At 48.9% G+C, this 26,526-nt stretch overlaps 1 protein-coding gene across 1 annotated transcript in view; it reads right to left on the bottom strand.

The window, feature by feature from the left end:
* The window catches only part of CNTNAP1 (contactin associated protein 1), a 219,128-nt gene that overhangs the window by 98,926 nt on the left and 93,676 nt on the right, over positions 1-26,526 (bottom strand). Inside the window, exons 2-5 of the mRNA XM_063960038.1 lie at positions 8,524-8,625; positions 8,123-8,319; positions 1,344-1,491; positions 303-506 (exon numbers count right to left, since the gene is read on the bottom strand). Coding sequence (XP_063816108.1) covers positions 303-506; positions 1,344-1,491; positions 8,123-8,319; positions 8,524-8,625 — 651 coding nt within the window. The remainder of the gene's footprint in view (positions 1-302; positions 507-1,343; positions 1,492-8,122; positions 8,320-8,523; positions 8,626-26,526) is intronic.

Genomic DNA, 26,526 nt, shown 5'->3' with positions numbered 1-26,526 from the left:
TTTACATCTGGCCCCAGATCTTATTTTGCATGGTCTAATACTGTTTTACACACATTTGTTTATTTTAGTGCATGGTTTGGTCTGCACCCCATGTGTCTTTTATTGTCCATTATTGTATTTTTATTATACAACTACTTTGTCACTGTTTACTGTTTTTCTCTTTTGGTTTCTTTTTATGCCCGGAAAATCATTCCATTCCTAGATGACGAATATTACCCAATGTATACTCCTCAGCATTTCACTTATCTTATTTTTACCATACTTGGTCAATACTAAATGTTAGTTGCTCTAGTCTTTCATACCGAGACTCATCCGGAAGACCAAGCGAGCCTTCTCTAATTCCAGGGTAATGTAATCTCCTTGTGTCCCCTCAGCATGCATCAGCACCCCATCCTTCTCCAAGGTCTTAAAATTAAAATAGATGTCATCTTGCAAAGTGCGATTGGTCTTTTTTCTGAACTGGTAGGAGATTAAGTCATCACCATCGAAAGACAGGACATCATGGTCTGAGAAACAGAAGAACACTGTTATTCCATGTACAGACTGTTTTGTCTCCAACTATTACTGTACTAATACTAATGAATGATGGGCAAACAAAAAGTCATTGCAATGATGTTTTGGAAAAGTCAGAATGATCTTCTTTGATCTTTTCAACCATGCACTCTGATTAATCTAATTCCCTAATTATTAGATATAAACCACCAATAATAATATACAGTATAATCATCGAATGATACTGCCACTTGTATGACCTAAATATCAGCACAACGCAAGGAAATAATCTAACCAAAATTAATCTGATCATTTTCAAGCCTGCCTCCAAATCTAGTCATTTTATGATAACTATATGCAGAGGCACCGAGGGGGGGGTAGTTTGTGCTAATTACCTGGGGGCCCAGGTCTGTTGGAGTAGCCCAGCGGGAGCCTGAGACAGCTTTTTAAGAGGGCAAAAATCCCACTTTACAGCGCATGGTGCCACTTTCCTCTGCAATACATAGCCTTTTCCACTCTTTTTTATTCCTGGAGGGGTCATGCCATGTTTTCCAGATTTGGCCACATCCCCATCAGTACCTGGGCCCCGTGGCTGTCTCAATGGCCCTGGCTATTTGGTTGTATAAGTTTCCAAGGCCAGTGAGAACTGTGTTTTCTGTGTTTTAGTAAACACCAAGCTTCCTATTCTTCAGATTACAAAGAACTAATGTAAGGCTAATGAAGAAAGCCGCAAAGAGCTGAAAATGATAGACGTGCCAAGAAAACAAGATTCGTCTCTCACGTACCGAACAGAATACACAAAAATAATGCTAAGGAATATGAGTACATCTTCAACTTTGGTGTCCACTTACTAGATTCACAACCATAAAGAGCCACCCTTAGTCCAATCTTTCCCCTTGGATTCCAGGCCACAGGAATGAAGCGAACATATCGAGCCTTAATGGGGTAGTAGAGGCGGTGCTCTGTCACTCCCGATGTGTTGACATTGCCAAAGAATGTCTATTTGAAAGTACATAAAAATGATTGGCATTAAGAAATGCAACTTGTATTTATAGATCATGAAGAGGTAGTTGGAGCTAGTACTATGGTAAAACTATTCATCTATTTGTATACCAGCCATAGAGTGGCAGACATGCCACTGAATACGTGTCTGTATCATCTTACTGGACAGGCAGCAACAGCCAACAGCAACCTGGATTATGCTAGCCAAAGTATGCATAAGAAGCTGGTGGGGTGGGTGGGGATGGAGAATGAATATGCTTTTAATTAAAATACAACTTCTATGAAGCATATGTGGCCAATCGTACCACCAAAATGTCTGATCAAAGTTCAATAATATAATGTCTGAATCTGAATATCTGAGGATGGAAAATTTGGTTGGCTGATGACATACATGAGAGGACATTGGCCACCCACAATAGAGAAAAATCCATGGGCCATGACAAGTTATTTAACCTGAACACCAAATGACCAAGCTTCTCAGGCTCTGCGCTAATTAATAAAATAATGGCTGCGATGGTTTTGGTGGTATATATTAAATAGAGAAAGATCTGCATTCAGCTAAGAATTGAATTAACTGCAATGAAATGAGAGTTCTTCTGTAAAACAAAAAGAGAACGATCTCTGCATAAATCACAAGATATGTAGTCCCATTTCTGGTTACAATTTGTTATATATTTATACAGCCAGACAACAGGGTTTCTCTAACGTCCTAGTGGATGCTGGGACTCCGTCAGGACCATGGGGAATAGCGGGCTCCGCAGGAGACAGGGCACATCTAAATAAAGCTTTTAGGATCACATGGTGCGTACTGGCTCCTCCCCCTATGACCCTCCTCCAAGCCTCAGTTAGGTTTTTGTGCCCGTCCGAGAAGGGTGCAATCTAGGTGGCTCTCCTAAAGAGCTGCTTCGAAAAAGTTTTTTTTAGGTTTAAATCTCAGTGAATCCTGCTGGCAACAGGATCACTGCATCGAGGGACTTAGGGGAGAGATTTCCAACTCACCTGCGTGCAGGATGGATTGGAGTCTTAGGCTACTGGACACTTAGCTCCAGAGGGAGTCGGAACACAGGTCCTCCTGGGGTTCGTCCCGGAGCCGCGCCGCCGATCCCCCTTACAGACGCTGAAGACGGAGGTCCGGAAAGCAGGCGGCAGAAGACTCCTCAGTCTTCATGAAGGTAGCGCACAGCACTGCAGCTGTGCGCCATTGTTGCTACACGTCTCACTGATTCAGTCACGGAGGGTGCAGGGCGCTGCTGGGGGCGCCCTGGGCAGCAATATTAAATACCTTTAGTGGCAAAATAAATACATCACATATAGCCATTAAGGCTATATGTATGTATTTAACCCAGGCCAGTTTTCTTAAAACCCGGGAGAAAAGCCCGCCGAAAAAGGGGCAGAGCTTATTCTCCTCAGCACTCAGCGCCATTTTCCTGCTCAGCTCCGCTGGTGAGGAAGGCTCCCTGGACTCTCCCCTGCACTGCACTACAGAAACAGGGTAACAAAGAGAAGGGGGGCATAATTTGGCGATATTGATATATTAAAAGCGCTTATATCAAAAACAACACCTTCTAGGGTTGTTTATATACATTTATAGCGCTTTTGGTGTGTGCTGGCAAACTCTCCCTCTGTCTCCCCAAAGGGCTAAGAGGGTCCTGTCTTCGATTAGAGCATTCCCTGTGTGGCTGCTGTGTGTCGGTACGTGTGTGTCGACATGTATGAGGACGATGTTGGTGTGGAGGCAGAGCAATTGCCGGTAATGGTGATGTCACCCCCTAGGGAGTCGACACCGGAATGGATGGCTTTAGTTATGGAATTACGTGATAATGTTAGCACATTACAAAAGTCAGTTGACGAAATGAGACGGCCGGAAAACCAGTTAGTACCGGCTCAGGCGTCTCAGACACCGTCAGGGGCTGTAAAACGTCCCTTACCTCAGTCAGTCGACACGGGTACCGACACAGATGAATCTAGTGTCGACGGTGAAGAAACAAACGTATTTTCCAATAGGGCCACACGTTATATGATCACGGCAATGAAGGAGGCTTTGCAGATCTCTGATACTGCTGGTACCTCAAAAAGGGGTATTATGTGGGGGGTGAAAAAACTACCTGTAGCTTTTCCAGAATCAGAGGAATTGAATGACGTGTGTGACGAAGCGTGGGTTAACCCAGATAGAAAACTGCTAATTTCCAAGAAGTTATTGGCATTATACCCTTTCCCACCAGAGGTTAGGGCGCGCTGGGAAACACCCCCTAGGGTGGATAAGGCGCTCACACGTTTATCAAAGCAAGTGGCGTTGCCGTCTCCTGATACGGCCGCCCTCAAGGATCCAGCAGATAGGAGGCTGGAAACTACACTGAAGAGTATATACACACATACTGGTGTTATACTGCGACCGGCAGTAGCCTCAGCCTGGATGTGCAGTGCTGGGGTAGTGTGGTTGGATTCTCTGACTGAAAATATTGATACCCTGGATAGGGACAGTATTTTATTGACTCTAGAGCAATTAAAGGATGCTTTTCTTTATATGCGAGATGCTCAGAGGGATAATTGTACTCTAGCATCAAGAGTAAGCGCGATGTCCATATCTGCCAGAAGAAGTTTATGGACGCGACAGTGGTCAGGTGATGCGGATTCCAAAAGGCATATGGAAGTATTGCCATATAAAGGAGAGGAATTATTTGGGGTCGGTCTTTCGGACCTGGTGGCCACGGCAACTGCCGGCAAATCCACTTTTTTACCTCAGACCCCCTCCCAACAGAAAAAGACACCGTCTTTTCAGCCGCAGTCCTTTCGCTCCTATAAAAACAAGCGACCAAAAGGACAGTCTTATCTGCCGCGAGGCAGAGGAAAGGGTAAGAGAGGGCAGCAAGCAGCCCCTGCCCAGGACCAGAAGCCCGCCCCGGGTTCTACAAAGCCATCAGCATGACGCTGGGGCTTTACAAGCGGACTCAGGAGCGGTGGGGGGTCGACTCAAGATTTTCAGCAATCAGTGGGCTCGCTCACAAGTGGACCCGTGGATCCTGCAGATAATATCTCAGGGTTACATGTTGGAGTTCGAAAGGTCTCCCCCTCGCCGGTTCCTAAAGTCTGCTTTACCAACGTCTCCCTCAGAAAGGACGTCGGTTTTGGAAGCCATTCACAAGCTGTATTCTCAGCAGGTGATAGTCAAGGTACCCCTCCTACAACAGGGAAAGGGGTATTATTCCACACTATTTGTGGTACCGAAGCCGGACGGTTCGGTAAGACCTATTCTAAACCTGAAATCCTTGAACCTGTACATACAGAAATTCAAGTTCAAGATGGAGTCACTCAGAGCAGTGATAGCGAATCTGGAAGAAGGGGACTTCATGGTGTCCCTGGACATAAAAGATGCTTATCTGCATGTCCCAATTTACCCCTCACACCAAGGGTATCTCAGGTTCGTGATACAAGACTGTCATTATCAGTTTCAAACGCTGCCGTTTGGTTTGTCCACGGCCCCTCGGGTCTTTACCAAGGTAATGACCGAAATGATGGTTCTTCTACGAAGAAAAGGCGTATTAATTATCCCTTACTTGGACGATCTCCTGATAAGGGCAAAGTCCAGAGAACAGCTGGAAGTCGGTGTAGCACTAACCCAGGTAGTGCTTCAGCAACACGGGTGGATTCTGAATCTTCCAAAATCTCAATTGACCCCGACAACTCGTCTGCTGTTCCTGGGAATGATTCTGGACACGGTTCAGAAAAAGGTGTTTCTCCCGGAGGAGAAAGCAAGGGAGTTATCCGAACTTGTCAGGAACCTCCTAAAACCAGGAACTGTGTCAGTACATCAATGCACAAGAGTCCTGGGAAAGATGGTGGCTTCTTACGAAGCGATTCCATTCGGCAGATTCCATGCACGGACATTTCAGTGGGATCTGCTGGACAAATGGTCCGGATCGCATCTGCACATGCATCAGCGGATAACACTGTCACCAAGAACAAGGTTGTCTCTCCTGTGGTGGTTGCAGAGTGCCCATCTGTTAGAGGGCCGCAGATTCGGCATACAGGACTGGGTCCTGGTGACTACGGATGCCAGCCTACGAGGCTGGGGAGCAGTCACACAGGGAAGAAACTTCCAGGGCGTGTGGTCAAACCTGGAGACGTCCCTTCACATAAATATACTGGAGCTAAGAGCGATCTACAATGCTCTAAGCCTGGCAAAATCGCTGCTTCAGGGTCAGCCCGTGTTGATCCAGTCGGACAACATCACGGCAGTCGCCCACGTAAACCGACAAGGCGGCACGAGAAGCAGAAGAGCAATGACAGAAGCTGCAAGGATTCTGCGCTGGGCGGAGAATCATGTCATAGCACTGTCAGCAGTGTTCATCCCGGGAGTGGACAACTGGGAAGCAGACTTCCTCAGCAGACACGACCTTCACCCGGGAGAGTGGGGACTTCATCCAGAAGTCTTCCACATGATTGTGAACCGTTGGGAAAGACCAAAGGTGGACATGATGGCGTCTCGCCTCAACAAAAAATTGGACAGATATTGCGCCAGGTCAAGAGACCCTCAGGCAATAGCTGTGGACGCTCTGGTAACACCGTGGGTGTACCAGTCAGTGTATGTGTTCCCTCCTCTGCCTCTCATACCAAAGGTACTGAGAATTATACGGAAAAGAGGAGTAAGAACAATACTGGTGGCTCCGGACTGGCCAAGAAGAACTTGGTATCCGGAACTTCAAGAGATGCTCACGGAGGATCCATGGCCTCTACCTCTAAGAAGGGATCTGCTTCAGCAGGGACCTTGTATGTTCCAAGACTTACCGCGTCTGCGTTTGACGGCATGGCGGTTGAACGCCGGATTCTAAAAGAAAAGGGCATTCCAGAGGAAGTTATTCCTACCTTGATTAAGGCTAGAAAGGAAGTGACTGTACAACATTATCACCGCATTTGGCGAAAATATGTTGCGTGGTGTGAGGCCAAGAAGGCTCCAACGGAAGAATTTCAATTGGGTCGATTCTTACATTTCCTGCAAGCAGGATTGTCTATGGGCCTAAAATTGGGGTCCATTAAAGTTCAAATTTCGGCCTTATCAATCTTCTTCCAGAAGGAATTGGCATCAGTGCCTGAAGTACAAACTTTTGTCAAAGGTGTACTACATATACAACCCCCAATAGTGCCTCCAGTGGCACCGTGGGATTTGAACGTAGTTTTGAATTTTCTCAAATCTCATTGGTTTGAGCTTCTAAAATCGGTAGATTTAAAATACCTTACATGGAAGGTAACCATGCTATTGGCCCTGGCTTCAGCCAGGAGAGTTTCAGAGTTGGCGGCTTTATCATACAAAAGCCCATATCTGATTTTCCATTCGGACAGGGCAGACCTGCGGACACGTCCTCATTTTCTCCCTAAGGTGGTTTCGGCTTTTCACTTGAACCAGCCTATTGTGGTGCCTGCGGCTACTAGCGACTTGGAGGACTCCAAGTTACTGGACGTTGTCAGAGCATTAAAAATATATATTTCAAGGACAGCTGGAGTCAGAAAATCTGACTCGTTGTTTATATTGTATGCACCCAACAAGATGGGTGCTCCTGCGTCTAAACAGACGATTGCACGTTGGATCTGTAGCACAATCCAACTTGCACATTCTGTGGCAGGCCTGCCACAGCCTAAATCTGTAAAGGCCCACTCCACAAGGAAAGTGGGCTCATCTTGGGCGGCTGCCCGAGGGGTCTCGGCATTACAACTTTGCCGAGCAGCTACGTGGTCAGGGGAGAACACGTTTGTAAAATTTTACAAATTTGATACTCTGGCTAAGGAGGACCTGGAGTTCTCTCATACGGTGCTGCAGAGTCATCCGCACTCTCCCGCCCGTTTGGGAGCTTTGGTATAATCCCCATGGTCCTGACGGAGTCCCAGCATCCACTAGGACGTTAGAGAAAATAAGAATTTACTTACCGATAATTCTATTTCTCATAGTCCGTAGTGGATGCTGGGCGCCCATCCCAAGTGCGGATTGTCTGCAATACTTGTACATAGTTATTGTTACAAAGATCGGGTTATTACTATTGTTGTGAGCCATCTTTTCAGAGGCTACTTCGTTTTTTGTTATCATACTGTTAACTGGGTTCAGATCACAAGTTGTACGGTGTGATTGGTGTGGCTGGTATGAGTCTTACCCGGGATTCAAGATCCTTCCTTATTGTGTACGCTCGTCCGGGCACAGTACCTAACTGAGGCTTGGAGGAGGGTCATAGGGGGAGGAGCCAGTACGCACCATGTGATCCTAAAAGCTTTATTTAGATGTGCCCTGTCTCCTGCGGAGCCCGCTATTCCCCATGGTCCTGACGGAGTCCCAGCATCCACTACGGACTATGAGAAATAGAATTATCGGTAAGTAAATTCTTATTTTTTAAAGTAAAAATACTGTAATAACAATCTTAATAAAGAAGTTGGGCTTTGGCTAAATTGACGAAGTCAGTCAGTATTAAAAAATAACATACTCTACGATAAACCACAGCTTCAATGGGGCTGAAATGCTGAGAACAAAGAGAATTAAATGTTATCAATTACTGGCTTACCAGATTCACATTTCAGTGGATATACTATATATTTCATCATACACACGTCCCCCTGATCACTACAAAGTCCCCATTCTTACACTTACCCAATTACTGGCTTGCTGAAAGAATGGTTTCCAACTATCTGGCCGATCACCATACAGCAGGGTGTACTTGGTCACCCAGTCGTAATACGTATTATGTGTTCCCTGAGTGGCAACTCCCATTATTTTATATTTCCTCTTTAAGTCTATTTGAAGCCAGGGTTGTTTATCCCCAGGTGCAGGAGACCATCCACTGCTGCCTGAAAGGTGGAGAACATAGGGAAACAGGTTTTTTTTTACTAGAAAGTTTAATAACAAAAAGTTATTATATGAACGTTGCAATAATCTTAGGCCACAGGGTGGGCCTATAATGTCGTGTATAGCTCTAAGCTCATAAATGTCACCTCAGCAGTTGTACCTTGACCTCTTACTCTTTATGAATTCCCAGATGCTTATGTGCTCACCGAATAGTCGTGCAAAGTTAGCAGTGTAGAAAATAGAGTATCTTGAGGAAGCCTCAAAGGACGTGAAGTACAGAGGGGAAACTAGGTCATTGTAGCACCATTCTGTGAGGGAAAATAAGAAATATGACTAAAATACACAAGAGATGCAGCAGAGATAAATAGTTGCATTTATTGTTACAAACTCTAATTTCCTAATTTAATCAACAGTTTAATGATGGTTGGTTCAGCAGTTGAGAACAAATCCAGGAAAAGTTTAATGAGAAATTTTCTTAAATGTGCCCTAAATACTGACAAATAATGCTGTTGAAATTACTCAGACCAATCACTTCTTCTGTTGAAATTACTCAGACCAATCACTTCATTGCCATTGGTTTTGCTCAAGACACAAACTGTCATTTATATTTGTATTTATCCTGTTACTGTTCTTTTACTCTACAAACCCTGAAGCTATAGGGCACCTCGAGGGAACAGAGATGTTCAAAATCCACCTTCATAGGAACATCTTTACTCCCAAAGCCAGGTCACAGTGTTTTCAGGTCCCTGTATACTGATGATAAAAATGTCCATATGCATTTAGAGTTAGAAGTAAAACCAGCTAGAGCGGTACAATTCTTGCACTTTAGCAAAACAATGTTATGTTAGGCTGCTTATGGGGCAAACATAAAAAAGTGGTGGGCATATCCTAGTGCAACTATAAATGAAAGTGATACATTATAGCTGGCCAGTTTTGTGTGCCACATGTAAAGTTAGGCAGAATTTCCCCTGTATCCCTGTAGGCCAGTCCAACACTGTTTGTACTGTTAAAAATGTGCATATCTGCACTGCAGCAAAGACTCATATGCAATGCATACAGGGGCGGATTGGATACATCCATATATATATTTTGGGGGAGGCATTATTGATTTACAGTACTCCCACTGAAGGTGATAGGTTTGGCAAGCATTAGATGAGTACAGTACGGAACATGAGTACAGAGCATGCAAGTGTGACATGATATGCATGGAACAGCAGAGATATATTTTAGGAGGAGCATATCTTGAAAGTCTGGCCCAGACAGTGATATTAAGTGATAATGATGACATTACAAACTTACTTATCTAAGTAAAATGTAATTAAATTCTTTTGAAAATTATATAAATCACATGAAATGGGTGGTAAAAAAAAAAACACCTATACCATACTTACCTACTTTGCTGCCTCCTCCTCGGGGAGGAGGCAGCGTTGTAGGCGAATGGGGGCTTGGCCGGCAGCAGGACGGGTGGTTCGGGGGCGTGGCCGGCAGCAGGATGGGCGGTCTGGGGGCGTTGCATCAGGGTCGCGTCATCGTGACTCCACCCTCCTGTGCTGTGCCGAGAAACGAGGTGCTGCATAGCGGGGGGGGCGGAGCTACGATGACGCGATTCAGTGCGAATCGCGTCATCGGACCCCCTCGGCCCGCCTACTTGTTCACTGCTGCGGGCGGCCGAGGGGGAAAGCGGGAGGCTTGCCCACCTTTCTGGGGGGCCGGGAGGGTCATCCGATTTTCGGGAGCCTCCCGGCCATTCCGGGAGGGTAGGCAAGTATGACCTATCCTATCTCTCTCCTCTGCAGCTTTCTGCCAGCATTAGCCTGTGTAGCTGTAAGGTCAGAAAAGATTAAGGGAGTTTAAAAATACTCACAGGAAAGGGAAGATTCCCATCTAAACAAGACAAAATGGCAATGGGGGTAATTCCAAGTTGATCGCAGCACGATTTTTGATAGCAATTGGGCAAAACCATGTGCACTGCAGGGGAGGCAGATATAACATGTACAGAAAGAGTTAGATTTGGGTGGGTTATTTCTGTGCAGGGTAAATACTGGCTGCTTTATTTTTACACTGCAATTTAGATTGCAGATTGAACACACCCCACCCAAATCTAACTCTCTCTGCACATGTTATATCTGCCTCCCCTGCAGTGCACATGGTTTTGCCCAATTGCTAACAAAAATCCTGCTGCGATCAACTTGGAATTACCCCCAATGTCTGAAAAGGATGGCGGTCATTAGGTCGACATGAGTTAGGTTGACATACATTGGGTTGACCACGTTTGGTTGACATGCATTAGGTCAACATGATCACTAGGTCAACATGGTCATTAGGTTGACATGTACTAGGTCGACATGTAAAAAGGTTGACGTGCGTTTTTCAAAAAAAAATGCATTTTTTTACCTTTTTCATACTTAACGATCCACGTGGCCTACAATTGGGAACGGTAACCTGTGCCGAGCGTAGCAAGGCACCTTGCCCAAAGCATGGCGAGCGAAGCGAGCCATGCGAGGGGACACGGTGCACTAATTTGGATTCCCAGTCACTTTACGAAGAAAACGACACCAAAAAAGTAAAAAAACTCATATCGACCTTTTTCCATGTCGAACTAATGACTATGTCGACCAAACGTGTTCGACCCAATGTATGTCGACCTAACTCATGTCGACCTAATGAACCACACCCATTGCTTCAGCTGGCTCCTTACCTAGCCACACAGTGGCAATTGTAGCCAGAATCTGTGTATTTGGAATCTATAATATAATTCCCTAGCCTGTCTCGTCTGTGTCATGTGCAGTAAGAGCTGGCGGGGCAGCGGCAGCACCAACGGACAGACCAGCTGGTGAGTACGAGGACCATTGCACTGGGGATCGGTAAGAATAGCAGGGATGGGATGGGGAGGGACAGGGTGGGCTAAGGTGACCCAGGTCACCCAAACTTTTGCAGAAAATAGACTGCACATGGCTAATGGAAATATAAAACTAAACATCATAATTTCTTTGAAAAATATAAGAATTAAAAAAAGTATATAAACAAAAATAGTAAGGATCAAAAAATATCAGTAAATATCATTATGGCAGGTGTAGTGTCTCCATCTGACTATGGCCCTCTATGCTTGTGACTCTGCGTCTGGGAATTCAGCCGCTTGCATTGACCTGCCCGCGACACTCCCATAATATGCCCACTGAACGGCCCATCTTTGCAAGCACTAGTAACCACTGCCCTGTCACTGGCCAGGAATGCATATCACTTATCTGCCACACTTCTGATTAGTGATGTGCACCGGAAATTTTTCGGGTTTTGTGTTTTGCTTTTGGATTCGGTTCCGCGGCCGTGTTTTGGATTCGGACGCGTTTTGGCAAAACCTCCCTAAAATTTTTTGTCGGATTCGGGTGTGTTTTGGATTCGGGTGTTTTTTTTTACAAAAAACCCTCAAAAACAGCTTAAATCATAGAATTTGGGGGTCATTTTGATCCCATAGTATTATTAACCTCAATAACCATAATTTCCACTCATTTCCAGTCTATTCTGAACACCTTACACCTCACAATATTATTTTTAGTCCTAAAATTTGCACCAAGGTCGCTGGATGACTAAGCTAAGCGACCCAAGTGGCCGACACAAACACCTGGCCCATCTAGGAGTGGCACTGCAGTGTCAGACAGGATGGCAGATTAAAAAAATTGTCCCCAAACAGCACATGATGCAAAGAAAAAAAGAGGCGCAATGAGGTAGCTGTGTGAATAAGCTAAGCGACCCAAGTGGCCGACACAAACACCTGGCCCATCTAGGAGTGGTACTGCAGTGTCAGACAGGATGGAAGATTAAAAAAATAGTCCCCAAACAGCACATGATGCAAAGAAAAAAAGAGGCGCAATGAGGTAGCTGTGTGACTAAGCTAAGCGACCCAAGTGGCCGACACAAACACCTGGCCCATCTAGGAGTGGCACTGCAGTGTCAGACAGGATGGCAGATTAAAAAAATAGTCCCCAAACAGCACATGATGCAAAGAAAAAAAAGAGGCGCAATGAGGTAGCTGTGTGACTAAGCTAAGCGACCCAAGTGGCCGACACAAACACCTGGCCCATCTAGGAGTGGCACTGCAGTGTCAGACAGGATGGCAGATTAAAAAAATAGTCCCCAAACAGCACATGATGCAAAGAAAAAAAGAGGCGCAATGAGGTAGCTGTGTGACTAAGCTAAGCGACCCAAGTGGCCGACACAAACACCTGGCCCATCTAGGAGTGGCACTGCAGTGTCAGACAGGATGGCAGATTAAAAAAATTGTCCCCAAACAGCACATGATGCAAAGAAAAAAAAGAGGCGCAATGAGGTAGCTGTGTGACTAAGCTAAGCGACCCAAGTGGCCGACACAAACACCTGGCCCATCTAGGAGTGGCACTGCAGTGTCAGACAGGATGGCAGATTAAAAAAATAGTCCCCAAACAGCACATGATGCAAAGAAAAAAAGAGGCGCAATGAGGTAGCTGTGTGACTAAGCTAAGTGACCCAAGTGGCCGACACAAACACCTGGCCCATCTAGGAGTGGCACTGCAGTGTCAGACAGGATGGCACTTCAAAAAATAGTCCCCAAACAGCACATGATGCAAAGAAAAATGAAAGAAAAAAGAGGTGCAAGATGGAATTGTCCTTGGGCCCTCCCACCCACCCTTATGTTGTATAAACAGGACATGCACACTTTAACAAACCCATCATTTCAGCGACAGGGTCTGCCACACAACTGTGACTGAAATGACTGGTTGGTTTGGGCCCCCACCAAAAAAGAAGCAATCAATCTCTCCTTGCACAAACTGGCTCTACAGAGGCAAGATGTCCACCTCCTCTTCATCGTCCGATTCCTCATCCCTTTCACTGTGTACATCCCCCTCCTCACAGATTATTAATTCGTCCCCACTGGAATCCACGATCTCAGGTCCCTGTGTACTTTCTGGAGGCAATTGCTGGTGAATGTCTCCACGGAGGAATTGATTATAATTCATTTTGATGCCCATCATCTTCTCCACATTTTCTGGAAGTAACCTTGTACGCCGATTGCTGACAAGGTGAGCGGCTGCACTAAACACTCTTTCGGAGTACACACTGGAGGGGGGCAACTTAGGTAAAATAAAGCCAGTTTGTGCAAGGGCCTCCAAATTGCCTCTTTTTCCTGCCAGTATACGTACGGACTATCTGACGTGCCTACTTGGATGCGGTCACTCATATAATCCTCCACCATTCTTTCAATGGTGACAGAATCATATGCAGTGACAGCAGACGACATGTCAGTAATCGTTGGCAGGTCCTTCAGTCCGGACCAGATGTCAGCACTCGCTCCAGACTGCCCTGCATCACCGCCAGCGGGTGGGCTCGGAATTCTTAGCCTTTTCCTCACAGCCCCAGTTGCGGGAGAATGTGAAGGAGGAGCTGTTGACGGGTCACGTTCCGCTTGACTTGACAATTTTCTCACCAGCAGGTCTTTGAACCTCTGCAGACTTGTGTCTGCTGGAAAGAGAGATACAACGTAGGTTTTAAATCTAGGATCGAGCACGGTGGCCAAAATGTAGTGCTCTGATTTTAACAGATTGACCACCCGTGAATCCTGGTTAAGCGAATTAGGGGCTCCATCCACAAGTCCCACATGCCTAGCGGAATCGCTCTGTTTTAGCTCCTCCTTCAATCTCTCCAGCTGCTTCTGCAAAAGCCTGATGAGGGGAATGACCTGACTCAGGCTGGCAGTGTCTGAACTGACTTCACGTGTGGCAAGTTCAAAGGGTTGCAGAACCTTGCACAACGTTGAAATCATTCTCCACTGCGCTTGAGTCAGATGCATTCCCCCTCCTTTGCCTATATCGTAGGTAGCTGTATAGGCTTGAATGGCCTTTTGCTGCTCCTCCATCCTCTGAAGCATATAGAGGGTTGAATTCCACCTTGTTACCATCTCTTGCTTCAGATGATCGTAGGGCAGGTTCAGGAGTGTTTGCTGGTGCTCCAGTCTTCGGCACGCGGTGGCTGAATGCCGAAAGTGGCCCGCAATTCTTCGGGCCACCGACAGCATCTCTTGCACGCCCCTGTCGTTTATTAAATGATTCTGCACCCCCAAATTCAATGTATGTGCAAAACATGGGACGTGCTGGAATTTGCCCAGATGTAATGCACGCACAATATTGGTGGCGTTGTCCGATGTCACAAATCCCCAGGAGAGTCCAATTGGGTAAGCCATTCTGCGATGATGAGGTTGTCAGCTGTGTGCCTTTTATGGAAAGCGGTGATACAAAGCGTAGCCTGCCTAGGAACGAGTTGGCGTTTGCGAGATGCTGCTACTGGTGCCGCCGCTGCTGTTCTTGCTGCGGGAGGCAATACATCTACCCAGTGGGCTGTCACAGTCATATAGTCCTGAGTCTGCCCTGGTCCACTTGTCCACATGTCCGTGGTTAAGTGGACATTGGGTACAACTGCATTTTTTAGGACACTGGTGACTCTTTTTCTGACGTCTGTGTACATTTTCGGTAACGCCTGCCTAGAGAAATGGAACCTAGATGGTATTTGGTACCGGGGACCAGTGGCGCACCCAGGGGGGGTTTCCGAGCACCCAGAAACCCCCCTCCACTAAAAAAAAAAAAAAAAAAAAAATTTTTTTTTTTAAAGCTGCATGAGTATTATTAATGGCTGTCTAGCGTCCTCTGCAGCCTGCTGTCTTCCTGGTGGCACTTGTAAGTGCAATAAAAGTTTACTTTATTTTAATTATAGTACATATATATCCATGTGCATACATATATACACATGTATATACATACATACATATAAACACACACACACATATGATATATATACATGTGTATATATACGTGTACTGTATGTGTATATATATATATATATATATATATGCATGTTTAATATGCTATGTAGATGTGTATATGTATGTGTGTGTGTGTGTATGTATATATATATATATATATATATATATATATATATACACACACACACGGTATATATATGGGGTGGTCTTCAGTATGCCGACTGACGGGATCCCGGCGCACAGTATACCGGCGCCGGGATCCCGACAGCCGGCATACCGACAATTGTTCTCCCTCGTGGGGTCCACGACCCCCCAGGAGGGAGAATAAAATAGCGTGGTGCGCATAGCGCGCCACCGTGCCCGTAGTGTGGCGAGCGCAGCGAGGCCGCAATGGGCTCATTTGCGCTCGCCACACTGTCGGTAAGCCGGCGGTCTGGCTCCCGGCGCCGGTATGCTGGTCGCCGGGAGCCTGTCCGCCGGCATACCATAGTGAACCCTATATATGTGTAGATATGTATATATGTATATATATATATATATATATATATATATATACACACACACAGACACACTAGTTTTACGGACCCAGCATATACTGGGTCACCTCAGTCCCCACCCCTGTGATTGGCTCCACCCAGTCCTGGAAACCCCCCCATGCAAATCCTGCGTTTGCCACTGGGGACACAGTACCTCAATCAATTCTCTAGTTCCCTGTGAATTAACGGTGGATACCGGAAACACGTTTCTCACCACCCAGGCTGCCAAGGCCTGAGTTATCCGCTTTGCAGCAGGATGACTGCTGTGATATTTCATCTTCCTCGCAAAGGACTGTTGGACAGTCAATTGCTTACTGGAAGTAGTACAAGTGGTCTTCCGACTTCCCCTCTGGGATGACGATCGACTCCCAGCAGCAACAACAACAGTGCCAGCAGCAATAGGCGTTACACTCAAGGATGCATCGGAGGAATCCCAGGCAGGAGAGGACTCGTCAGACTTGACAGTGACATGGCCTGCAGGAATATTGGCTTTCCTGTCTAAGGAGGAAATTGACACTGAGGGAGTTGGTGGTGTGGTTTGCAGGAGCTTGGTTACAAGAGGAAGGGATTTAGTTGTCAGTGGACTGCTTCCGCTGTCACCCAAAGTTTTTGAACTTGTCAATGACTTCTGATGAATGCGCTCCAGGTGACGTATAAGGGAGGATGTTCCTGGGTGGTTAACATCCTTACCCCTACTTATTACAGCTTGACAAAGGCAACACACGGCTTGACACCAGTTGTCCGCATTTCTGTTGAAATAATTCCACACCAAAGAGGTGATTTTTTTTTGTATTTTGACCAGGCATGTCAATGGCCATATTCGTCCCACGGACAACAGGTGTTTTCCCGGGTGCCTGACTTAAACAAACCACCTCACCATCAGAATCCTCCTTGTCAATTTCCTCCCCAGCGCCAGCAACACCCATATCCTCATCCTGGTGTACTTCAACAGTGACATCTTCAATTTGACTATCAGGAACTGGACTGCGGATGCTCCTTCCAGCACTTGCAGGGGGCGTTCAAATGGTGGAAGGCGCCACCTCTTCCCGTCCAGTGTTGGGAAGGTCAGGCATCGCAACCGACACAATTGGATTCTCCTTGGGGATTTGTGATTTAGAAGAACGCACAGTTCTTTGCTGTGCTTTTGCCATCTTAAGTCTTTTAAGTTTTCTAGCAGGAGGATGAGTGCTTCCATCCTCATGTGAAGCTGACCCACTAGTCATGAGGAACATAGGAGAGGGCCTCAGCCACTCCGTGTCGTAAATGGCATATTGGCAAGTTTACGCTTCTCCTCGGACGATTTTAATTTTGATTTTTGGGTAATTTTACTGAACTTTTGTGTTTTGGATTTTACATGCTCTGTACTATGACATTGGGCATCGGCCTTGGCAGACGACGTTGATGGCATTTCATCGTCTCGGCCATGACTAGTGGCAGCAGCCTCAGCATGAGGTGGAAGTGGATCTTGATCTTTCCCTATTTTACCCTCCACATATTTGTTCTCCATTTTTTAATGTGTGGAATTATATGCCAGTAATATATTTATCAATAGCAATGGCCTACTACTATATATACTGCGCAAAAAAAACTGAAATGCAGCACAGGTATGGATGGATAGTATACTTGACGACACAGAGGTAGGTAGAGCAGTGGCCTACTGTACCGTACTGCTATATATTATATACTGGTGGTCAGCAAACTGCAAAACTGAAATGCACCACAGGTATGGATGGATAGTATACTTGACGACAGAGGTAGGTAGAGCAGTGGCCTACTGTACCGTACTGCTATATATTATATACTGGTGGTCAGCAAACTGTGCAAAACTGAAATGCACCACAGGTATGGATGGATAGTATACTTGACGACACAGAGGTAGGTAGAGCAGTAGCCTACTGTACCGTACTGCTATATATTATATACTGGTGGTCAGCAAACTGTGCAAAACTGAAATGTACCACAGGTATGGATGGGATAGTATACTTGACGACACAGAGGTAGAGTAGTGGACTACTGTACCGTACTGCTATATATATATAGTTATAATGGTCGTCAGCAAAATTCTGCACTGTCCTCCTACTATATACTACAATGCAGCACAGATATGGAGCGTTTTTCAGGCAGAGAACGTATAATACTGGTGGTCACTGGTCAGCAAAACTCTGCACTGTCCTCCTACTATATAATACTGCTGGTCCCCTGTCCCCACAATAAAGCAATTAGCACACTGAGCACAGATATTTGCAGCACACTGAGCACAGATATTTGCAGCCCACTGAGCACAGATATTTGCAGCACACTGAGCACAGATATTTGCAGCACACTGAGCACAGATATGGAGCGTTTTTCAGGCAGAGAACGTAGATATTTGCACTTGCAGCACACTGAGCACAGATATTTGCAGCCCACTGAGCACAGATATTTGCAGCCCACTGAACATAGAAACTGAGAGGACGCCAGCCACGTCCTCTCACGATCATCTCCAATGCACGAGTGAAAAATATCGGCGACGCGCGGCTCCTTATATAGAATACGAATCTCGCGAGAATCCGACAGCGGGATGATGACGTTCGGGCGCGCTCGGGTTAACCGAGCAAGGCGGGAGGATCCGAGTTGCTCGGACCTGTGCAAAAAAAGGTGAAGTTCGGGCGGGTTCGGATCCCGAGGATCCGAACCCGCTCATCACTACTTCTGATACCGTACGCATTATGTGTAGACTCAGGGTAACTCATCCGCTGTAGGAGATTTCAGATTCAATTGCAAATAATCGCTCAACTAAGAGAACATCAGTATTGCATGTAGCTCTGAATCAGGCCTTCTATATCTAACATATAACATATATAACATATTGGTGTTTAGGTCCTAATGGATTCCAATCAGTGCAGCCAGTGCGTAGTGGCGCTAAGAGAGGAGGGAGAGGGTGCTAATTACCGGGGCCCAGGTTTCTCCCATTACCTGGCAGCAGCAGCTGCAACTTTTCTCCTCAGCCCAGCTGCTGTGTGCTGGGCTGCAGTGTGGCCAGGGAGGTGCTTAAAAAATACAATTTTTCTGTATTTTTTTCTAAGGGTGCATGGCCATGCCTCCTGTGATTAGGTCACGCCCCCTGAAAAGTACCTGAGCTCAGCCAGGCTCTCTACTGACCTGCCAATGTGGTATATTAGCAAATTGATTCATAACAGCCATTCCCACTGATAGAGAAATGTTCTGCTGCTTTCCTGTGAATCAAGATGGTCTCTAGTGCACATGTACTAATGAGCAATTTGTGCTAAAATAGATTTCCCCCAATTACTGCACTGTATATTGTGTGGTATCTATTTGCAGGTAATAATCCCATATTGATCCAATAGATGGCTTTGGGCTCTCTGATCGTCAGTCTCTATTTCAGACTCTTGGCCTGATCAGACCACAGGCAATGCTGATGTTCACGTGGCTGAACCATTTCTTACTACTGGACAGGGTCGGACTGGGACATGTGGGGCCCACCAGGAAAATGCTGTGGTAGAGGCCCATGTTTAGAGATGTGGTCAGTCTGCAGAGGGGGTGTGGCCTGCCACCTCATTAGTTTGACTAGCTATTAGAGAGTGCAACATCTGGGCCCCTTCATAAATATATACAGTAAATTCAGCTGCTGCATGCATGATAATGTACCAGATTAATAACAGCAATGCACTGTAGAAAATATATTATAGTCCAGTATAAGGTAACATAGGTATAATGTATAATTCAAGTGCACAGTCTGGAACCTGATCCTTAGAGCAGGAGGTGGGGCCCCAGGTAGTGGGGTCCACTGGTGGTTTCCTCTGCACCCCTGTGGCCCAGTCCAAGCCTGCTACTGGAGCGCATGCTCCTGGGGCGCATATGTTACATAGAGTGTATGCACACAGGCGCTGCTGTAATCAAGACGTACAGTATCAGAAATGTCTTGGAAAAGTAACGGGCGTTCCTGGGTGGTAAATGGAGGATGGCTTGGTGCAGGCATGGAAAGGTCCGTTTTATAGGCGTGTTATGGGAGTGGCGCAGGTGTGTCAGTGATAGTGGTTGTCTACAGAGACACCATACATGAACAAAGGAACTGCATCTGCCATACAGCTGGTGGAAGTTTACATTTTGTGACCGATGATGCGTCTAATGACGCACCAATTAATGCTCCTATGGACGCTGACAGTGGGCGTCTCAGTCCTTGCACATTCGGACACACGGTTGTGCACCAGGGAAGGGCTTTGTAGCGACATTTGCAAGATGCAGATGGGTGACCACCAATAGGTACATCATGACCATGTCTCCAGTCACTTCTGAATCAGTACATCTGTCTGGTGGAAAGTCTCCTTAAGGACCAGGGATGCCAGGAGGCTACTCTCTGGGAACTGAGGAGGAGATTAGGGGCAAAGTCGGTAACTGCAAGTTATGGGTAGCAGTTACCCCTTCCTTGCATGTAATAATTCAGGGAAGTGATCAGAATGACAGGGACGCTATGCACCCCCATCGTTATCGGCGCTCCTATCTCCACGATAGTGCACGGGCATACAGGTAATGTATGAATGGACAGCGGCACTTACTGTCAACTGCAGCTATCAATTTTGACAGCTGCAGCTGTCGTTCCTGTACCACACAGTGGCAGGGATAGTGCTTACAAAAGAACAATAATGTTTTTTTTCTTCAATAAGCCACGGTTGCACTGGGAGAAGATGACCGGCACATGCGCAGAAGCTCCACAAGCACTGGTCACAAGCCGACAAAGGGAAAGTGGAATTCATCAGGCAAGCGAGTTAACACTCTCCCTTTTCTGCAAAAGACTGCTTCATACATGCGGATGGTATATGAACCTATCCATAGGTGAAGCGGGTCCACGCAAATAATGACCAAAGCCAGCAGTATAATACATCTACCCCCAGAAGTGCAAAGGAGTTGTAACTATGCCACCCTTCTGCAGAGGGCCCCTGACAGGACGTGGCCATGACCCCCCCCCCCCCCCCCCAAACCCATCCTCTCCATCCCCCGAGCACCATTTGTCTGTGTCCCACTCATAGCCAAATGCAGGGTGAGGGTTTCCAGTTGTTCTGAAAAACCTTTTCCCCATAGCCTAGCTAGCGACACTACATGCAGTATAAAGGGCAGAACTGGTTTAGGGGGTAGATTTACTAAAGCTTCGAAAAATGAAAAATGGAAGCTTCTCCTATATATTAGCCCAACTCTGTGATTCTGTGCCTGGCCGTTACGCTGGGCGGAGTCACAGGCACAGATCTACCTGAAGTCCTCTCCCTCTGACCGCCCATCCCCGCCCAGTCCCCTCCCCTTCTCCGCCCTGTCCCCTGTCTCCCTCCTCCCCGTACACCTCCTGGTGACACTGCAGCCGCTGACTGTGAGCGGAGCTCACACTACCCGCCTCACAGACTAGCGGCTGCTGCAGAGTTCAGGGGACAATGCTGACACTGACAGCCGCACTCGTTCCCCCTCCCACCCGCGCCAACCAACCGCATCCTCCCAGCACCCGCGCCACTCCCGCCCTCTCCCCCACCCGTAGCACCAACACCCGCGGCCGTCCACCCGCGGCACTCCCGTCCTCGCCCGTAGCACCGACACCCGCCCCCCCCTTCCGCGGCACCCAACGCATCCCCCCACATCCACTCCCACCTGCAGCACTCCCGCCCCCACACCTGCAGCAAACCCCGACCCTCCCCCACGGCACCCCCGCCCCTCCACCACCAGCGGCACCCACGCCCCTCCCCCACCCCCATACCCACCTCTCCCCCCGCTACACCCCTGCACCCCCCACCCCACCCGCACCTGTCCCCCCACCCATGCACCACGCCTTCACCCCCAGCATCCCCCCTCCCCCACCCACAGCACTCCCACACCAGCTTCTCCCACAGCCCCCCACGCCTCCCACACCCACATCACCCCAGCTCCCAACCCCCCACCCATGGCACCCCCGCCCCTCCCCTTCGCACACCACCCCTGCTCCCGCACCCCCACCACTCCGCTACCTGCAGCACCCCCACCCCACCCTCAACTGTGGCACCCTCACACCCACCCAACTGCACCACCCCGGCAAACGGCCCCCTCCCCCACCCCCATACCCACCTCTCCCCCTGCTACACCCCTGCACCCTCCACCCCACCCGCACCACCACCGCATCTGCCCCTCCTGCACACACCCCTCCCCATCCGCAACACCCCTGCTCCCGCAACCCCCTCCCCCCTCCCAACCCTCGGAAACCCCCGCAGCCGCCTCCCACCCCCCAACCGCAGCACCCCTGCACCCACGCACCTGTCCCCCCACCCATGGCACCAGCCCACCACCCGCAGCACCCCCCCCCTCCTCCACCCACTGCACTCCCACACCAGCTTCTCCCACAGCCCCCCCCCCCACTCCCACATCACCCCTGCTCCCAACCCCCCACCCATGGCACCCCCGCCCCTCCCCTACGCACAGCACCCCTGCTCCAGTACCCCCACCCCTCCCCTACCTGCAGCACCACCCGCCCCCGCAACCGTGGCACCCTCACACCAACCTCCCACCCACCCAACCGCACCACCCCAGCAAACGGCCCCCTTCCCTCACACACAGCACCTGCCCCTCCCCCCCAACACCCACGCACTTGCCCCTCCACCACCCGCAACACCACCACAGCTGGCCCTCCCCAACTGCGTGAACCCCACACCAGCCCCTCACCCACCCACAGCGCCCTCTGATCCCCGCACCCGCCCTCCCCTACCCGCCACGCATCAGGACCCCCACCACACCCCCACAGCCGCCACTCGCCCACCCACAGCACCTCCGGCCCCTCCCCCACCACCATCATCTATAGACACCTTCCCTCATTCGCACACCTACCACACCTTCCCCTCCACCACCCCCCGCACCTCTGGACCACCACCCACAGCACCTCAGGACCCCCTCCCCCATCCACGGCTCCCCTGCAGCCACCCGCAGCATCTACATACCCCATCCCGCACCAACACCTCCCCCACCCGCAGCACTTCTACAGCCCATCACCTAACCCCCACACCCCTGCAACCCCACCTTCCCCTACAGCACCCCTCCCCCACGCACAGCACCTCCAGACCCCTCCTTCATCCACAGCCTCCCGCACCTGCCCCTCCACCACCACCAGCAGCATCTACAGACCCCATCCACACACCCTCACGCCCCCCCCCTGGCACCCCACCCACAGCATTCCCATACCCGCTTCTTCCCCACCCCCGCCCCTGCCCCTCCCCCACCCGCCGCAGCTGCACCCCCACCCTACCCCAACCTCGGTATCCCTGCACCGGCACCCTCCCCCACCCACCGCAGCAGCACACCCGGGCCGCCACAACCACCGTAACCCACCCCTCACTCATCCACAGCACCCACGGACCCACTCCCCCATCCGTGTCATCCCCGCACCCGCCCCTCCCCTGGCTACCGCACATCCAGATCACCTACCCCATCCAGATCACCTACCCCACCCGCAACACCCCCGCACCCGCCACTCCCACAACCACAGCACCTACCCACCCGCATTATCTACAGACACCCTCCCCATCTGCGGACCTCCCACACCTGCCCCTCCCCCACCCGCGACACCTCTGGACCACCACCCGAACCCCCTCCGGACTCCCTCCCCCATCCACAGCTCCCCCGCATCAACCCCTCCCCCATCCACAACATCTACATCCCCCATCCGTGCCATCCCACACCCACACCTCCCCCACCCACAGCACTTCTGAAACCCATCACCTAATCTCACCCCCCTGCACCTCCAAACGCACACCCCTACATCATCCCTCCCACACACACATCACCTCCATACCCCCTCCTTCATCCACAGTCCCCCACACCCACCCCTCCCCCACCAACAGCATTTACACTCCCCATCCGCGCCCCCTCTACACCTACCCCTTCCCCACCCACAGCACCTCTGCACCCTTTCCGCCATCCGTGCCCCTGCACCCACCCCTCCGCCACCCACAACACCTCTGGACCCCCTCCCACACCCACCCCTCCACCACACGTAGCACCTCGGACACCATCCGCAGCCGCTACAAGTGATGCCCTGAATCGGGATGATCAGCCGCACGGATAGGCACCTCACTGAACCCACCCCCTTTCAAAAACCCCCAAACTTTTGTGAGTATACCAATACTGTGGCCATTATGTGTATAAGCGACACTGCTACCTGTGGGCACTATGTGTATAAGCGGCTCTGCTACCTGTGGCCATTGTGTGTAGAACCAACTCTGCTACCTGTGGCCACTGTGTCTACACGCGGCTCTGCTACCTGTGGGTATTGTGTGTATAAGTGGCTCTGCTACCTGTGCCCATTGTGTGTATAAGCGCCTCTGCTACCTGTGCCCATTGTGTGTATAAGCGCCTCTGCTACCTGTGGCCACTGTGTGTATAAGCGCCTCTGCAACCTGTGGGTATTGTGTGTATAAGCGGCTCTGCTACCTGTGGCCACTGTGTGTATAAGCGGCTCTGCTACCTGTGGGCACTGTGTGTATAAGCAGCTCTGCTACCTGTGGGTATTGTGTGTATACGCGGCTCTGCTACCTGAGGGTATTGTGTGTATACGTGGCTCTGCTACCTGTGCCCATTGTGTGTATAAGCACCACTGCTACCTGTGGGCACTGTGTGTATAAGCACCTGTTACCTGTAGGTATTGTGTGTATAAGCGTCTCTGCTACCTGTGGGCACTGTGTGTATAAGCGCCTCTGCTACCTGTGGGCATTGTGTGTATAAGTGCCTCTGCTACCTGTGGGCACTGTGTGTATAAGCGACACTGTTACCTGTTGGGTATTGTGTGTATAAGCAGTTCTGCTACCTGTTGGGTATTGTGTGTATAAGCGGTTCTGCTACCTGGGGGTATTGTGTGTATAAGCGGCTCTGCTACCTGTGGCCATTGTGTGTAGAAGCGGCTCTGCTACCTGTGGCCACAGCACTTTGGTGTCTTATCTACAGTGCATTGCTGTTAGTCATCTGGTACTTCATGATGCAGACACTAGCAGTATATACTACACTATGTTATTCATTGTGCCCTGCGGCCACTCTGCATGCCCTCACAAAGGGCTACGCCCCCTTGACAATCGCACGCCCTCCCCCCTTACAATATTTACCCACTGCCATGAAAAAAATTTCAGGTAATACTCCATATAATAACAATTATAGCACAGCTGAAGCCCGTGCAGGTGTTAACCGGTCATAGCCTCTTGCAATGGTATTTTCTGTATAACACCTTCCCTCTCTTTATCCTCTCCCTACCACCCTGCCTCTCCCTATCCTTTACTGATCGCACAGCGTTTCTGTACATTCCCTTTCTCCCCCCCTACGCCTCTCTATCTTTTCTCAACCGGACCCCAATTCTGTATGCCCTCTATACTGCCCTGTGTTTCTGATTCTGTTATCTACCAGCCTGCGTATGTTCAAAGGCGTGCAGGGGTTGACGGGGCGTAGCCCCAACCGACGGTGTGAAGAGCGCCCGTAGGGCGCGATGAATCACCTTGTTAGTAAATATACCCCTAGGTCTGCAGCTTGTCTCTCTAGTCCCCTGCCTCCAGCAGAACAAACCACAACTCCACACTGTGCTCCCTACTGAGCCGGTGAAGAGTGTGACAACAACATGCCCTTTCAGTACTTTTGTGGAGGAAACCACACTCTAGTAACATATTGCAAAACATAGCCACCCAGGTTGTAAGTGTCACATTAAATATTACAAAAGTGTTTCCTTGCATTCTGTTCCCCTTTAAGATGTGAGCGTATTAGAGCACATGAAAGTGAAGGAAACATCTCTCCAAACAGAACCTCTGTGTTGTAGGAGCATGTGCAAAATGAGCAAATGTTTACAGCAGGTAATAAACCAGCACATTCCATTGGGAAGAGACTATGGGCCTGTTTCGGAGGTGGGCGCTAATGCAGGTCGCACCATCAGATATCACACCAGTCCTGTGGTGGCGCAGAATGTCCGTCGGAACATGGCCACCAGTACCAGAACAACTACATTTTTGGATGTAGTCGCAGGCCACGACACACCCACGTCTGGCTAGTCACCCCACTGTGCCTCCCAGGGACGCCCACCGAAATTGCCTTGATCGGTTCTGCATCCCCAGGTGATAACCATCTGGATGGGTGCAGGCCAACCTCACAAACAGGAGTACCATCATTCAATATCAAATGCAAACTCAATTTTATAGCAATCTGTTTTTTACCTTCGCTCATGACAGGGATTTGCCTAAGGATACTGTATGCCACAACCTTGCGCCATCTGTTTTTGAGGGTTTGGGGCTGCGTTACTGGCTGCTGGGATCCCGGTGGTCAGTATTCCGACCCTGTGTTCCCGGCAGCAGAATGCAGGCGGGGGAGGGGGAGGGGAGTGCAACTAAGCCCCCCCCCCTGCAGTCTCACTGCGCTCACCATGCAGCGGGCTCGGTGGCTCACGCAGGTTCTATTCCCACTCTATGAGTGTCGTGGGAATAGAGCCTGTTGGTTGGCATTGTGTGTGCCGCCATTTCTAGCGTTCGGGATCCCGGCGTCGGCATGCTGACCGCCGGAATCCCAAGTGCTGGTCAGCTAACCGCATCCCGTTTGGAGAATAACTGATTTTATAACTCTAAGAAGCCACATTGACTTGGTTACCAAATATCCTCACCTATATCAATACCATAAAGCGGCAACATTAGATCACTGTATATAATAATTTTTGTATAATTATGCTTTGATTTCCATCTTTAAACAAAACAACTATACATAAATTCACTAAACAAAAAAGACACCAAGCTGCGGGAAAGCTTAAATGTAACACATCTTCACAATGTATCAATAATAAAGCCAGTTCAGATGGTCCAGCCAGCAATAACAGATGTTTTGAAGCTGGTGGAAATCTCTTTGATAATTGCAGTTATGCTTTA

This window comes from Pseudophryne corroboree, chromosome 3 (assembly GCF_028390025.1).
Source record: "Pseudophryne corroboree isolate aPseCor3 chromosome 3, aPseCor3.hap2, whole genome shotgun sequence".
Lineage (NCBI taxonomy): Eukaryota > Metazoa > Chordata > Amphibia > Anura > Myobatrachidae > Pseudophryne > Pseudophryne corroboree.
The sequence above is the reverse complement of the archived record's forward strand: the minus strand, read 5'-3'. Positions and strand labels throughout refer to the sequence as shown.